The sequence below is a fragment of the Mauremys reevesii genome, linkage group 16 (assembly GCF_016161935.1).
Source record: "Mauremys reevesii isolate NIE-2019 linkage group 16, ASM1616193v1, whole genome shotgun sequence".
Classification (NCBI taxonomy): Eukaryota; Metazoa; Chordata; order Testudines; family Geoemydidae; genus Mauremys; species Mauremys reevesii.
Window position 1 is genome coordinate 26,978,023 of NC_052638.1, and position 16,772 is coordinate 26,994,794.

General features: G+C 47.1%; 1 protein-coding gene across 5 annotated transcripts in view; it reads right to left on the reverse strand.

The window, feature by feature from the left end:
* LOC120384504 (fatty acyl-CoA hydrolase precursor, medium chain-like) overlaps positions 1-16,772 on the reverse strand; it is a 35,038-nt gene that overhangs the window by 15,179 nt on the left and 3,087 nt on the right. Inside the window, exons 1-2 of one of the 5 annotated variants that reach the window (XM_039503323.1) lie at positions 7,935-8,083; positions 3,475-3,597 (exon numbers count right to left, since the gene is read on the reverse strand). In XM_039503323.1, coding sequence (XP_039359257.1) covers positions 3,475-3,550 — 76 coding nt within the window. In that variant the 5' untranslated portion in view covers positions 3,551-3,597; positions 7,935-8,083. Of the gene's footprint in view, positions 1-612; positions 648-3,474; positions 3,620-7,934; positions 8,084-16,772 lie in introns of those variants that run through there. The other 4 variants (XM_039503324.1, XM_039503325.1, XM_039503326.1 and 1 more) reach the window with 4 other exon arrangements.

The window sequence follows — 16,772 nt, forward strand, 5'->3', positions numbered from 1 at the left end:
ATCAGGCCCTACTAGCACCAAACACTAGTACTCGTAAAATTTGCTTTTTTTTCCCTAGGGCTGTCATTATCTGCAGTTAACTCATGCGATTAACTCAAAAAAATTAATCATGATTAAAAAAATTAATTCGATTAATCACACTTATAACAATAGAATACCAATTGAAATGTATTAAATATTTTGGCTGTTTTTCTACATTTTCAATATTGATTTTAATTACAACACAGAATACAAAGTGCACAGTGCTCATTTTATATTATTATTTTTTATTACAAATACATGCACTGTAAAAACGATAAACAAAAGAAATAGTATTTTTCAGTTCACCTCATACAAGTACTGAAGTGCAATCTCTTTATTGTGAAAGTGTAACTTACAAATGCAGATTTTTTTTGGTTACATAACTGCACTCAAAAACAAAACAGTATAAAACTTTAGTGCCTACATATCTACTCAATCCTACTTCTTGGTCAACCAATTGCTAAGACAAACAAGTTTGTTTACATTTACGGGAGATACTGCTGCCTGCTTCTTATTTACAATGTCACCTGAAAGTGAGAACAGGCATTCGCATGGCACTTTTGTAGCCAGCGTTGCAAGTTATTTAAATACCAGATATGCTAAACATTCGTATGCCCCTCCATGCTTCGGCCACCATTCCAGAGGACGTGCTTCCATGATGATGATGCCTGTTAAAAAAATAATGAATGAATTAAATTTGTGACTGTACTCCTTGGGGGTAGAATTGTAGGTCTCCTGCTCTGTTTTACCTGCATTCTGCATACATTTCATGTTATAGCAGTCTTGGATGATGACCCAGCACATGTTAATTTTAAGAACACTTTCACAGCAGATTTGACAAAATGCAAAGAAGGTACCAATGTGAGATTTCTTAAAATAGCTACAGCACTCGACCCAAGTGCTTTCCAAAATCGCAGGGGAACGATGTGTGGAACATGCTTTCAGAAGTCCTAAAAGAGCAATGCTCTGATGTGGAAACTACAGAACCCAAACCACCAAAAAAGAAAATGAACCTTCTGCTGGTGGCATCTGACTCAGATGATGAAAATGAACATGTACCAGTTCACACTGCTTTGGATCTTTATCAAACAGAACCCATCATCAGCATGGAAGCATGTCCCCTGGAACGGTGGTTGAAGCACAAAGGGACATATGAATCTTTAGCACATCTGGCACGTAAACATCTTGCAACGCCAGCTACAATAGTGCCATGCGAATGCCTGTTCTCACTTTCAAGTGACATTGTAAACAAGAAGCAGGTAACATTATCTCCTGCAAATTGTAACCAACCTTGTTTGTCTGAGTGATTGGCTGACCAAGAAGTAGGACTGAGTGGACTTCTAGGTTCTAAAGCTTTACACTGTTTTATTTTTGAATGCAGTTTTTTTTGTACATAATTCTACATTTGTAAATTTAACTTTCATGATAAAGAGATTGCACTACATTGAAAAATACATTTTTGTTTTTTACAGTGCAAATATTTGTAATAAAAAATAAATATAAAGTGAGCAGTGTACACTTTGTATTCTGTGTTGTAACTGAAATTAATATATTTGAAAATGTAGTAAACATCCACAAATATTTAATAAATGGTATTCTATTGTTAACAGTGCGATTAATCACATGATTAACTTTTTTATTCGCTTGACAGCCCTACTTTTTCCTCTTCTCTTCAAAGCTTTCCATTGTTTTCATTGGCTACAGTAAGTGTAGCTATCACAAACACTGATTTCTTCCATTGCAGTGTACATTCCCCCAATATCAGATATTTTCCCATCATTGGCTTTCTCAGTAGCTAGGAAAAAAGAACCTTGAAGGTCACCATTTTGCAGTGAGATCCAGAGATGGGCCCCAATGAAAACCGCTGATCCAAACCACCACCAAACTTTTGAGTGTTTGAAATCTGGATCCAGTGAGAATTTTGTGACTTAAGTCTTGAGTCCATCCCTATCTACAGCACATGACTAAAAGCAGGCTCTAAAGTTAGAGTACAATTGTTATCCTATCAATCATTATATTCAGTCCTGCCCCTGAGCAGCCTAGCACACAGTACAAAGTTCAGTATCTTGTGTAATCTGGTAAGTGTCCCCTGTCTTTGAAAGCTCTAATATTTAGAACTAACATTTAAAGGAGTGCAGCAAAAATATTTTATGGCTCTGGTCAGTACTAGCCACACTCTCCCCAGACTGTCAGCAAAAGAAACACTCCTTATTTTCTTGAAAAGAACCTGCTCTGAAATATAGGAATGTCAGGATTTTTATTTTGTTTGGCACTCCCTCCATTCTACTGCCTTCAGCTCTCATAAGCAGTGAGGTGCTGGAAAAGCACAGCAAAAACAACCCTGGAATATGTATACAAAGATGACTAGATTTAAAAAGAAAAAAGAAAAATCTCAAGCTGTGTGCAGAACACAGCCAGCCTAAGCATTGGAGATCAGAAATGAGCCTGCAAACACAAGAAGGTAAACTCAGATCTGATGTAAGCAAGTGAAACTCTGTTGTAACTTAGTGGATAAACTTTTTAACTGGAGCTACAGCAATTAGGAATTTGACCCAAGACCTCTGCTGTAGAAACAACAATTAGATAAAAGCTGAAGTAATTTAGACCGCTGATCCAACAGAGTTAACCATATAATGAGCAGCCTTCATGTGTGCTCTGGATAGATTTTGATAGTCAACTTAACATTTCGACTTTCAGACCATGCAGATTTCCTTTCAAATATTTTATGTACTAAAATTAAAATTAGTCTTAAGAAAGACTGTAGTGACAAATGACCAGGAAATTTACACACTCCGTCACACATTGTCTCTGTAAAAGTGAAATAGATCAATTCCTGAGAATAATATGCCTTTGTGTCCAGTGCAAACTAGGTCTTGCAAACTCTCTGCCAACTTCATTTGGGGGGGAAATTAAAATAAAACAGGATTTTGGTTAAAACCAACACAGAACCAGACAGAACCTGATTGGTGGAATCCCTGAATCCCACTCAGTGATTGCCTTTAAAGTAAACAGGAGTACTTGTGGCACCTTAGAGACTAACAAATTTATTTCAGCATGAGCTTTCGTGAGCTAAAGCTCACTTCTTCGGATGCATAGAATGGAACACACAGACAGGAGATATTTATACATACAGAGAACATGCATACCAACAGGCAGAGTCTAATCAATTGAGGTTTTTTTTCCTCCTGCTAACGATAGCTCATCTCAATTGATTAGACTCTGCCTGTTGGTATGCATACTTCCACCTTTTCATGTTCTCTGTATGTATAAATATCTCCTGTCTGTGTGTTCCATTCTATGCATCCGAAGAAGTGAGCTTTAGCTCACGAAAGCTCATGCTGAAATAAATTTGTTAGTCTCTAAGGTGCCACAAGTACTCCTGGTTTTTTTGCGGATACAGACTAACACGGCTGCTACTCTGAAACCTTTAAAGTAAGACATTTTATTCCTTACCCTCAGCTAGAATTGCGATCACCCATGCTGCACAAATCAGGGACGAAAGCAGGGAACTCCTACCAGGAAATGACATTTTCTTCTGTGCACTTGAACACTGTGTTGTCTTCCTTGTTTTAACTGCTGAAAAAACAAGCCCAAAAATCACACTACAAGGGCCCAACTATGAGCTCACAATTACATTCTCTTTCAAACACATGGTAGAAATTGTTGAAATCTGTTTTTAAAACTCAGTTTTGACCTAAACCCTGACTGAAAATGAGCTAGTAGTTTTGGGGGGAAGTCAATTTGATACCTGTCACAGAAAATCACCTGGGACTAATGATCACACTCCCTGCCCTGCCCCCATTTTGAGCCACACCTGTGTCACAATCATTCTGAGTTCTTCTTTGCTTTCTGAAATGCAGGGTAGAAGGGCAGATGAAGCAGTTGTACAAACTATTTGAAATCAATTCAGCAAGGAAAAGCTGATAGAACTCACTACAAAATTAGGTTGGTGCACTGAGAGTGTATTTCAATAAACCTGCACCTCTTACTGGAGAGGGGATATTGTTCAATATAATAGTCACAATACAGATCTGTGAGAGGAGTGCACATGTGGCTGCTTACACTCCACATACCCAGACTCAGAGTGGGGGACAAGGCAGGCAACCTGAACCCCCCAGGTCCAAATGCCTGTTGTGTACCATCGCTTCCCCCCAAGTTGGCAGCACTTGATTCTCTAAGGCAATTGCACCAGGCAGAGAGTCGACTCCTCCTCTTCTGTTCCCCTTGCAAGGGATGAAGAGCTGTCTGGAAAGAGGGCCAGTCACTCAGACAGCCCCAGGACATTCAGTTTGAAGGGTTTGGTCTCCCAGAGTCTATTGCCTCTTCACAGGGTTGACCTGCAGTGTATTGCCTCACTATGAGTCAGGGTGGCTTTGGGAGCGGTGCATCTTGTGGCTGTCTCCTCATCAGCTGGACTACCTGTGTTACCAGCAGTCTCTGGATGAAGCAGCCTTCTTCCCGTTCACCACCCCTTCCTGTAGTAAATTCCCCCTTTTAAGCTCCTTCTCCACCAGGATGAACAAGCCTAGCAGGTAGGTCTCCTTAGCGTGGAACAGGCCCAGAAGAGCTTGTTAGCCTCTTTGTGACGAGGCAGTTCTGGCGGGACCCAACTGAGAGTGCCAATTCAGGACCAGTTGCTCAAACAGGGCAGTCACAGCCCTAGGCTGGGGTTTTTCCACCTCTAAGGCAAACCAAACCAGCCAGACAAAAAGGATTTCGGTCTCACCCCACTGGCTAACCACAAGTCACACGAGCAATTTCCTTACACACTCCAGTCTCCCAGTATCACCACCAGTCCCACTCGTCCTGGGGATGACTGGTTATGAAAACCAACACCCCAATGAAAGAAAAAGGTTCTCTCGATCCCAAAGGACCAAGCCCCAGACCCAGGTCAATATACACATCAGATCTTACCCACAAATCACGCTGTTGCCAATCCTTTAGAATCTAAAATCTAAAGGTTTATTCATAAAGGGAAAAAGGTAGAGATGAGAGCTAGAATTGGTTAAATGGAATCAATTACATACAGTAATGGCAAAGTTCTTAGTTCAGGCTTGCAGCAGTGATGGCATAAACTGCAGGTTCAAATCAAGTCTCTGGATTACATCCCCCACTGGGATGGGTCAGTCAGTCCTTTGTGCAGAGCTACAGTTTGTAGCAAAGTTCCTCCAGAGGTATGAAGCAGGATTGAAGACAAGATGGAGATGATGCATCAGCCTTATATAGGCTTTTCCAGGTGTAAGAACCCCTTTGTCCTTACTGTGGAAAATTACAGCAAAATGAAGTCTGGAGTCACATGGGCCAGTCCCTGCATACTTCGCTGAGTCATAAGGCGTGTTTGCCTTCTCTCCATGGGTCAATTGTGTAGCTGATGGTCCTTAATGGGCCATCAAGCAGGCTAAGCAGAGCTAACACCAACTTGTCTGGGATATCACCCAGAAGCACATCACCAACTTGAAATATAGACAGTATAGAGCCAATATACATAACTTCAACTAAAAATGATACATGCACACAGACAGCATAATCATAACCAGCAACTCATAACCTGGTCTTAGACACCTTATATGACCCCCTTTACCTAAGATTTGGTGCCACTACAGGACCTTGGTTGCAACCCATGCTCTATATGGTCCCAATTTATATCAATTACGTCACACTCTTCCATACCAATGTGAGGGTTTTTGATCCTTCACATATCCAACCACTCAGGATGGGAAGGCCGTTCGTGTTGGGTTGAATCCGTCCCTGATTTCCCATGAAAAGAAGTCGGCATTAGTATGGTCCTTTCCTGTCTGGTATTGTACTCAGAAACTATACTATGGTTGTAGTGCAAGATACCATTCTATTATATGAGGGTTTGTATCCCTCATGGTCTGGATACAATGTATCTGTGTGTGATTGGGGATCAGGGAAAAGGGGCTACCCAAAAGGGTATCTACTGCCCATTTGATAGCTAATGCCTCTTTTTCAATAATTGACTACAACTTTTCCCTAGGAAATAGCTTCCTGCTTAAGTATAGGACCAGGTGTTCCTCTCCTTTGAAGTCTTCTGAGATGACTGTGCCGAGACAGGCAGGCATCCATGTGTAGCATGAATTCTTAAGAAAAATCAGGACAAGGCCACCTCCTAACTGGTAACACAGATAAGTTACTTCATTCACAGCCAACTTACATTTCCCTGGGTTGGTCGTAAGTCCCACCTCTTGAAGGGCTTTTAACTCCACTATTAAATGCCAGAGGTGGGCTTCCCAAATGGGACTATAGACGGTGATGTTATCAAGATAGGCCACTGCATATTGATGGTGTAGGTTGAGGAGCTTATAAATAAGTCATTAGAAGGTAGCCACAGGCTCATGGAGGCTGAAAGACATGGTCTTAAACTGGAAGTCCCCAAAAGGGGTGGAGAAAGTGGTTTTCTCTTGCAAGGAAGGGGAAAGGGGATCTGCCAATAACCTATTGTCAGATTGATGGTGCTCAGGTGCTTTTCTAGTCCCAACCATTCTAATAACTCATCCACTCTTGGGATTGGGTATTGAATTTCGTGATGGCATTGGCCTTCCTGAAGTTGATGCAGAAAACAATGGTACCGCCTGGTTTGGGAACAAGAACCATGAGGCTTCTCCATTTACTTTTGCATTCCATCATCACCCACATCTCCAGCATCAGTTGTACTTCCTCTTGGACCATATCCCTCTTGTACTACTTGTACTTCCTCTCGGACCATATCCCATATCCTTCAATGGCAATGGTCCAGCGTTCTCTCAGACTACCTGCCCTGAGGTATCTCTAGGGAATGTTGGACCTTGGCAGCTGGAGAACACCACTGTAACATTCCCAATTAGATGGCAAAATTATTTCCTTTGTGTAGTGGAGCGCTCTTCATCCCTTGGTACCACTGCTGGAGCTTCACCGCTGGGCACCTGAGGCACCTGGTTCTGCCGGAACAGAGATTATCAACAGGGCGTCCTGTGCCCTCCAAAGTTTGAGAAGGTTCACATGGTTTCTTTCCTTAGCCTGGGTAGTCTTATCTCTAGACCATACATCCTACCTGCCTGACAATCTTGAGCAGACCTTGTCAACAGGCCATTAATTTAGACTTGGCTGAGGGCAACAGCTGAAGAACATTGTCTCCCATCTGAAAAGTCCATAGTCATACTTCCCTCATTGTAATTTTGTTCCTGGGTGTGTTGGGCCTTCCTCAAATTCTCCCTGGTGAACACCCCTACACTTCTGAGTTGCTCACTTAACTGTATGATATATTGGATTGCAATTAAGGCCCCCACATCTTGTTCTTCCCATCCTTCTCATCACAGATCCAACCAAGATGCTGTGCAGTTGGGAACCATAGAACAACTCAAATGGGGAGAATCCTGTAGAGGCTTGTAGGACCTCCTTTATGGCAAACAGGAGTGGTAGTGTTACCCCGAAAAATGGATTTTGCGGCACCCCTAGAATAAGCTGCATATCGCCCCTTTAGCCTGTCCTTCCCAAGATATGGGTTTCCAGGGCAGTTAAGGAAACACCAAAGGATGTGGCTATAACCTTCCAATAAAATGATTGACACAGGCAGTATTTTCTCCTAAATAAAGTATCTTTTATTAATGTAACTAATAATCCTTACCACTGTATAATCTACAAATAAAAATCAGGCACAAATCCCTTATTGCAAGCTAAAGAGCAATTAAACCGCAATAACATACAGTTTAATGATACTGAGTGGATGCACTCTGTAACGGCCAGTCCATTGCAGATCACTGACAGCAGTTCTTAAATGTACTTCAAATTTTACATAGGTAATTTGTGATTAACAACAGAATTTTATGCATCTTTATTAACACTCATAATACTATACATTATGCTATACTATGTCACACTTAAATTTATACTATAATTAAAACTAACGGGCTTACTCTATCCACTGACTTTAGCCGCTACTGCTACTGTTGCTGGTTTTCCAGATTGTTCTGTTCTGCTGCTTCAGGTCAATTCTCTGCTTGATCTTGCCGTCTGTTCTGCTCCAGCAGCAGCTCTCCTAACTCCTCACTTCTTTTCTCTCAGCTGTTCTAACCCATCGGCCTTTTATACTGTGCTCTCAGCTATCAGAGCTTTACTGCACAAGCTTATCGCTAGTTGTATGCCACAGAGTTATGCTGCACCTATTTGGCTTTGTGACAATTCTATAGAGTGGTTTTTTTTTTTCCTTTTTAGCTGAACTTTAAACTTTCTGGCCTGCTGTCAGCAATGAAGTATTATGTGACCTGCAGCTTCTAATAGTGGACGGACTTTTACCTATTCAAAATGGAAGCTAGGTACACAAAATGGCATCTAGGGAATCTCTCCAGTATGAGTGGAAGTAGCTGGTCCCACTGCCTGGGTTTGTCACTTCAACACCCCATTCAGGGTCTTATTAAACCACGCTACTAGACCATAGTCTGCAACTGGTACACTGACATCTTCAGAGACTTGACCTTCAGAAGGGAGCATAATTCCTGTATCAGTTGAGAAGTGAAGTTAGTCCCGTGGGCTGTTAATATTTCACAGGGAAACCTTCTGAGTGAGACGAGCTTCAAGAGCTCTGGAGCTATAGCTGTTGCTTTCGGGAAGCGGAGAGGCACAGCGTCCGGATACCTGGTTGCATAGTCTACAATCACGAGTATGTACTGATGCCCTGCTGCAGTTTTTTCTAGGGGTCTGACCATGTCTACTGTGATCCTTTCAAAAGAGGTGTAAATCAGGGCAGAAGCACAGGCACCGACTCCATTGGTGCTCCGGGGCTGGAGCACCCACAGGGAAAAATTAGTGAGTGCTCTGCACCCACTGGCAGCCAAGCTCTCCTCCCCACCCCCCGCCTCACCTCCACCTTCTCCCCTAAGCGCACTGCATCTCTGCCTCTCCGCCTAGCTCCCAGTGCTTGTTGCCGCGAAACAAGCTCTGGGAGGGAGCGGGGAGGAGTGGCAATGCGGCATGCTCAGGGGAGGAGGTGGGGCCAGGGGCAGGGATTTGGGGTTAGAGTCCAATAGGTGTAGGGAGGGGGGCGGAGTTGGGGTGGGGACTTTGGAGGAAGGGGTTGGAATGGGGGTGAGGCAGGGGAAGGAGGGGGCAGGGCAGGGTGGAGTCCGGGTGGGGCTAAGGGCAGAGGGGGGTCGAGCACCCACTGGCGCCAGCATAAGTTGGCGCCTATGAGCAGAAGGACCAACGGTGCCTTGGGAATCCCTGTGCTGACACTCTGGGCAGGAGGAACAGTATTCTCTCACTTCATGGTGTACGCCTGGCCAATGGACTTAAACTAATATCCTGGCCAAAATCTTCTCTCTCCCCAGGGGGCCCATGCACGTACCAACTGCAACACGGCCTGGCAGTACCAGCACGGTACCAGCAGCTGGTCTCTCACCAATCCAGTTTGCTGAGTCTTCTCAATTTGGTATAAGTGTTCCTTCCTGAGTGCAAAGTGTGGATACCATTCACCTTCCTCAGACTCTGTTTTAATGGGGACTAGTTGCTCATATGCACAGCTTAACATAGGGTTGCTCCTCTGTTCTAACAAGAAATTCCCATTCCGTAAGAGGACTTCCAGGTCCTGGTGGCCAGCTTCTTTCTTCCGGTGAGGGTCTGCAGCTGTGTTGCTCAGGACGTCCCTTCCCTGGGGCCACTGGCTTCCCCAAGGTTTGCCAAGCTCTGGTGAGCTGGTGTCACCACTTGACCAGGGCTGAAGCACCCACAGGGAAAAATTGGTGGGTGCTCTGCACCCACCGGCAGCTCCCTGACTTGCCCTCCTCACCTCACCTCGTCCATCTCCTCCCGAGAGCGCCACCGCGTCCTGCTTCTCCTCCCTCCCAGCGCTTGCACCACGAAACAGCTGTTTCGCACGGCAAATGGGGGGGGGTTGGAGGAGGAACGTGATGCGCTCGGGGAAGAGGCGGGGCCAGGGTGGGGATTTGGGAGGGGTCCAATAGAGACAGGGAGGGGGCGGAGTCGGGGCGGGGCCGGGGGTGTGTGAGCCCCTACCGGCGTCAAGGGAAGTTGGTGCCTGTGCCTGGAGACAAGACCCAGTGAGCAGCCAAGACCCAGCAGAGAAGTCTGGGCCAGCATCAGGTCCACAGCCGTGGACATCAAATACAGCAAAAATCTATATCCTGTACTCTGAGCTCACACTGTAGAGAGACTGGGGCTAGGGCCTTTTGGACTCAGGATCCATCTGTGGTTGATCAAGTTTATCAAACTGAGGCCTTGGCTACACTTGTGAGTTACAGCGTTGGTGGTGGCTTTACAGCGCTGTAACTCACTCCCCGTCCACACTGGCAAGGCACATACAGCGCTGTATGTCCCTGGTTACAGCGCTGCACGTACTCCACCTCGGCGAGAGGAATAAAGAGAATAGCGCTGCTGCCACAGCGCTGGGGTGCCAGTGTAAACAGGGAATAATCTTACTATGCTGTAACTGACCTCCGGAACCTTCCCATAATCCTAAGTAAAGAAAGATAACGCTCTTTGTTTTGTTGTGATGCCTGTTTGTTTTGTTGTGAACTCGGGGCTCTGGGACCTGCTTATCAAAAAAACAAACACAGCTCCTGTTTGCTGTGAATGAGCTCCCTTTGGAACGCCCACAGCTAGTGTTTGCTTAAAGAGAGGGGAAGGAAGGGGCTTGAGGAGAGAAGCAGCCCGGAGTGCGGGAGGGAGGGAGGAGGAGTCCGTTTCGGGGAGGCTGCTTATCTGGTCTGTGAGGAAAAAACCAAAGAGGGCTATTTGCTTTCAGTGAACGGGTCGGAACTTGCAAGTCAGCTGCTGACACGGTGTCGGCTCCAAAAATCCATTCTCTCTCTCCCCCATGCTCCCTGTCACATTCCACCCTGCCCCCATTTTGAAAAGCATGTTGCAGTCACTTGAACGCTGGGATAGCTGCCCATAATGCACCGCTCCCAATGCCGCTGCAGATGCTGCAAATGTGGCCACTCCAGTGCGCTGGTAGCTGTCAGTGTGGCCAGACTGCAGCGCTTTCCCTAGTCAGCTGTACGAAGATAGGTTTAACTCCCAGCGCTGTACAGCTGCAAGTGTAGCCATACCCTGAGTGTTTATCCTGATAATGGCATTAACGTGATTTGTGGGTAAATTCCTGCCTCCCCAAAGGGTAGTAGGAGGGTTCTCCACTCCAAGGCAAGGAGTGGGAATCTGGAACCCACTACTAGCCAGGGAACCCCCACTTTAATGACATAATATTAAAAACAAATATTGGAAAAACCATCCTACTACCCTTTGGGTTGCTCCAGGTGATCCCCATAAGAAAAAAAGGACAAGAAATCTTGCACATTAGAAAATGAGGAAACGCAGTGTTAAGGCTGAATCCTAGCATTATCGTTACACCGTTTTTTGTCAGAATATTTAAAAAACTGTAGCCATTGACATCTGCTCCTAGGTCATTTGCGGAAGTGGGAGTCTACAGACAGAACATTCTCTTAATTCATTTATTTTCACGACGAACATTTCTCTATGTACTACACTATGTCACTTTATACTAACGTAGCAGTTCTCAATATAGGGTCATTACTACTGTTGGGGGAAGGGAGCAGAATGGGGATGTAAACCTGCATCTGTCTGAAGGAATAATTTCACTGCAGACTTGATGCCCCCGAAAGCAGAGAACTTCTCAGAGGGAACCACTGGCAGCCACACTGCCCCCAATACAGTAGATCAAGTCAGAGCTTTGACTGGAGGCTGCATAAAAGCTATGAGAAATGCTCCTCCCTGTCTTTCATAGGATTACATGTAGAGAGATATTTTGTCTTGATGATGAATTAGGGCAGATCTCAGGGTAATTATTTACCTTTCTGGTATTTCTTTGTGGGCTGACTACCAGCATGTTTGAAGAAGCCCAGAGATGGGTCACACCCTAGGAATGTCAAAACTCCGACAAAGTGCCTTACATTCCATAGCAAATCAAGATTAAGAAAGAGTAGACAAGAAAGCTGGGAGAGAAATGGCGAGGATCGGAATTCACTCCATGCAACTCTGTACATTACAGAGTGACAGCTGGCTCGTTGGAAAATTCTATGAAATCATGGGGGAGAGAGAGAGGCCTGAGTTTGTGCCTGGCCACAGGCTGTGAGAAGGGGTTGCTTCCTGAGCGATGACAGAACCAGCAATGATCAGAGTCTGTAAAATGTCCATTGCAGACTTGAGCTCAGATTAACTGCCCAAAGGGGTTTAAGCGGTCAGAGGACTAAAGTATACGCCATCGATGTGTGCCATGTTGTAATGGATATTTTGTACAGCAGCTCTGGATGGATGGCCTGACTCTCAGGGCTTGTCTACACTACAGGGACTATTTGACCTCTACTTCGAAATTGTGGATTCGACTAACCCTAATAAGTCGTGTGTGTGTATCCAATACAAAAATTCAATTCGAACACCACATTCACGGGGGCGGGGCCAGCTTTGAGCTTGCACTGCGGTGCACTGTGGCTATCTCCAGTTCGCCTCCTCCCCCCCTGCATTGTGGAATTGTGGGATTTGCATGCTGCATGCTGGGAAAAAAATCGCGATGAACCGAACCGTCCGCCCCTCTCTTCTCTCTTCCTTGCGCCCGCCGGGCTTCTGGTGTTCGCCCTGTCGGTTGTCTGGTTGGCACAGCACTGCACACAGCGAGCCGCATGCTATCCGCTCGCTGCACTTATGCCCACTGTCAACTCCTCGCCGTTATCGTCCACCTCTTCACCTCACCTACAGGAGAAGGCGGCGGCGAGAGGCAGCAGAGGCTTGAGAGAGAGTGGCGAGAGAGTGGCACCTCAGACCTCTGCGGAAGGCAGGAGAGGGGGGGGGTCATGGTGGGTGTGGGTGGTGTGTTCGTGGTGCGAGGGGGAGGAGCGGGAAACAAGCCGGGGGGACAGGCATAGTGCTGTGGGACGCATAGTGCTGCAGGTCTGGGATGACACAGAGTGGCTGCGCGTCGCAGGACTGTGGCCACACTGTCCTTGAACTGTGGTGCTTGCTGTCCCCTGCCAGCGAGGCGACAGGACTGACTGTGCAGAAAGCCCTGACTGTGCGGGCACCCAAACCCACCAAAACTTGCCAAGTCAGTAGCGAACCACTGGCCTTTGGGCGTGGCGTGGGGGGCGTGGGGGATTGCTGTCATTCAAGTAGGGCATGTCGTTGAGCAACTGCTCTCCAAGGTAGTGACTCGGTCAATGTCAGGTCATCATAGATGGCTGCCATTCATGATGGCGCCCCAAACTGCGGTGGGGGCTATAGATGGGACTCACACCCCCTATCCACACCAGCCCAGCAGGCCAGCGCAAGTACATTAACGAAAGCGCTAGCTTTTCAATCTGCTGTGGCATAAGCGCTGGGACGTTTTACCAACATCAACGTGGGCGCGGTGGGCGGCGGGGTGGCAGTGTGTTCGGGTGTTCAGGTCTGTTTAGGCGAACTCTGCAGGCACTAGGCAGGCACCACGGACCACAAAATAACGGGACCTATTGGCAGATGCCTGCAGTGATCCTCGGGGACTAGGCCTGCCACTCATGCCTCAGGAAAGCCTATACAGCAGGCTTTGGGGACACTGAAAAGGAACTTGCAACTACCGGCTGAGCAAGTGCAGAATGGTGGTGGAGTGTGGCTGAGCCTCAGGGGAATGGCGGACCTTAGGACTCGGCTCGACCATCAGCGAAAAGAATATCCCGTAGTTATTGCTGCTTGCTGTGTGCTCCAATGTCTGTGTGAGAGCAAGAGGTGACTCTGTGCCGCTTAGAGGTGAGGGAAAGGCTTGGGCTGATCGCCTGGCTGCTGTTCTGGCTGCCAGAGAGATCAGTGCTGAGAGAATATGAGAGAATATACAGAGGAGCGAAGAGGATCGAGACAGGAGCAGGGTCACTCAGACTGTCCAGAGGATTTTGTGAGCTGAGCAGGGTAACCTGTGACTGTCCACTTGATTTTCCCGCTTCCCCAAAACGTTTTAAAAATTAGGTTTTAAATAAATCTTTCGTTGACTTTTCATTTCTTTTTTTTTTTATTTTCATTTCTGTTTGTTGCTTTGAAACATGCTGATATGGGTTGGGTTGTGCACTGAGGGGAGGGTGGTTTGCAGGTTGGGGCTGGGTGGCGGGGGAGGGGGGCGGGTGTGGGGAAGGGTGGGGGAAGGGTGAGGGGAGGGGCCTGGATGAGGTCTGTGGAAGGGGGGAGGGTGGCACCGGGATGGAGGTCTATTTTCTGGAAATGGGAGCACGGGAGGGGAAGGTGACCGGGTCCAGGATCATGCACGGGAAGCCTGCACAAGGATACACCTCAAGGAAGCACCTCAAGGCTGACCTGACACAGCATACACCAAGCAAAGACCACACCCTGTGTGTACCCACTGCAGTTGTCCTGTGCCCTGCAGACTGCAGTGTGTGTGCTGTGTGTGTGCATTGCACCCCTGCCACCCAGACATGTCAGTGTAGTATGGAACAGAAAGAAGCAGTGACATTACAGAAGACAACAACAGAAACAGTAACACACAACAAACCATAAGAAGTGAATTTGGACACAGGGGTGCTTTTAAGTTTGAAATGGGCATGTGCTGTACAGAAAGAGCTTGTGGGGTTACAGTTGTCGACTTGTGTCTCTAAACAGCTTCTTGTGCAGTGCGCCAGGGCAGTTCTTGTCTCTGTGTGCGCTTGTGCGGTGCAGGAGGACAGTTCAGGGGGGGGACCGTCGCCCCTCACGTTGGGTGAGGGGGGCAGAGGGGACTTCGTTGCTCTCTCGTTCTGACTGCAATGCAGGGAACATCTACCTCTCGTCGGCGCGTGTCCGCTTGCTCCCCAAGCAGCCAAGCGTGTCCGTTTGCTCCCTCCCAGGACCAAGCAGCGTTGCGAGTCTCCCGTTCCCAGGTGCACCTGCTCTGCTGACCCAGGCTCTCGGTGTGTGCTGGATGCTGCTTCCCTCCCTCTCGTCTGCTTCTGCTCTGCCGCCCTCCTGTCTCTGGAGTCCGCCATCAGTTCCTGGAATCTATCCCAGTTTGTCTTTCTTTGTGAGCAGAGCAGGCAGGAAGGAGCCGGTGATGGTGATCATAGGAAAAGACAGAACACACCCATGAGAAAAAACAGTTGACACAGTCTACACAGTCATGTTTCATAGACAGTACACAAGACTAAGTCCGTCTCAGTTCAAGTCAGAAGAGGAACCAATTTGTCGCAGATCAGGATCGCATTGCACTGAGAGACGCCTATCGCGAGAAGACCATAGCATCACTCTGAAGCACTGTGCCAGTAGAGAGCGCTGAGTCTGATTCTGCGTGCTTCACTGTGTAAGCAGCTGGTGCTGCCTGCTATCAGTTGGTGCTTAGCTGTGCTCTCTGAAAGACTCCTGCACTCCAAGCAGAAAGATGAGATTTAAGCGCCTTTTCCCTGTTTAGGCTGACCCAGTGGCTGTTTAGCGTTCCTCTCTCCATTGCTAAAAAAAAAAGTTAAGCGAGGGTCATTCTTATGCAAAGTAAAAGTCTTATGTTAAGTAAAGTAACAGTAAAAAAGCAAAAATAATTATGTCATAAAGTTGCAAACGAAAGTCTAGTGAGGCGTGTCTACCATAACAAATAGATGCCACTCACTAATTAGATGCAGCACAGAGGCGCGATGCCGCACCTGAGCCGGCGCGCTCTGAGACAGGATGAGATGTTCTGAGGCTGCTGGGAGGAGGCCCTGGTCCTGAGCCCTCTCGTGGGCGTGTGCTTCAGAGGAGCCTACCTGATGCACTCTGCGGAAGAAGTGTCCTTCAACGGAGCTTCCTGAGGCTTTTGAGAGCTGTTTCTCTTTGCTGTTTATTTCCAGCTGCTCTCTGCTTTTTTTTGATTGTTTTGTTTGTTATTTTTTGCTTTTTTTCTTAAAATAAAATGTTTATATAGTATAGTTTTTTTTATTTAAAATGTTTATATAGTAAAATTATTTTTTATAAATCCCCTGTTTTATAAAAAAATGTTTGTTCCCTCCTTCTGTTCTGGGCCTGATCCTTCCTTGATGATGAGGAGTCTGGTGAGGGGGGCGGGAGGGAGTGGGATCTGTGTGAAGTGGGAGTCCTGGCTGTCAGACCCTTCCTCATCTTCAGGGAGCACCTTCCCCATCGGGGCGCAACTCCAGATTCCTCTCCCACCCCTTCCACAGGGACGCAGACCCACCTAGAATGCTGGTGGGTGGCGCACACCGCCCCACCATCCTGGGTTGGTGGGCATGGCCTCAGGGCCACCTAGAATGGCATGCAGTTCCTATGTCTTTCTGTGAGCCCTTGTCTTGCGTCCCTTTGCATCGCGGCTGGCACTGCTGTCTGGCTTTTGTATCCTTTGTCTTTCGCGCACTTCTGCTTTTGGTGCTGTTCTTCAGCCAGCGCTTTTGTCACTCGCGTCTTTCTGAGCGCTCGCTTGTTGGACTCCAGCTCTTCCATCAGAGACTCCTCTTCGAGTCGCCGCTGGGGACCTCTTTCTGGTCTGGGATTGCTCACATCCTCTGCTGCTCTGGCGCTGCATGCTGGAACGGCTCTGCGCCTCCGCCGTTGCAGCAGCTGCAGCTGCAAGGATCTCGGACCAGAGCCCTGGTGGCTGCCCAGAGAATCCAAGCTCGGTCTGGGAAGAATGCAAAGAGAGTGCTCGGACAGCTGTCAGAGCTCGCTGCACTGAAGAATTAGCTCGGAGCTGCTATGCACTGCTAACAGTGGCCAGCTACTCGGCTGCACCCACCTGCCTGCTGAGCACGGTCGCACCCAAAGACCCCTCACAATTGCCGGAATTAAAC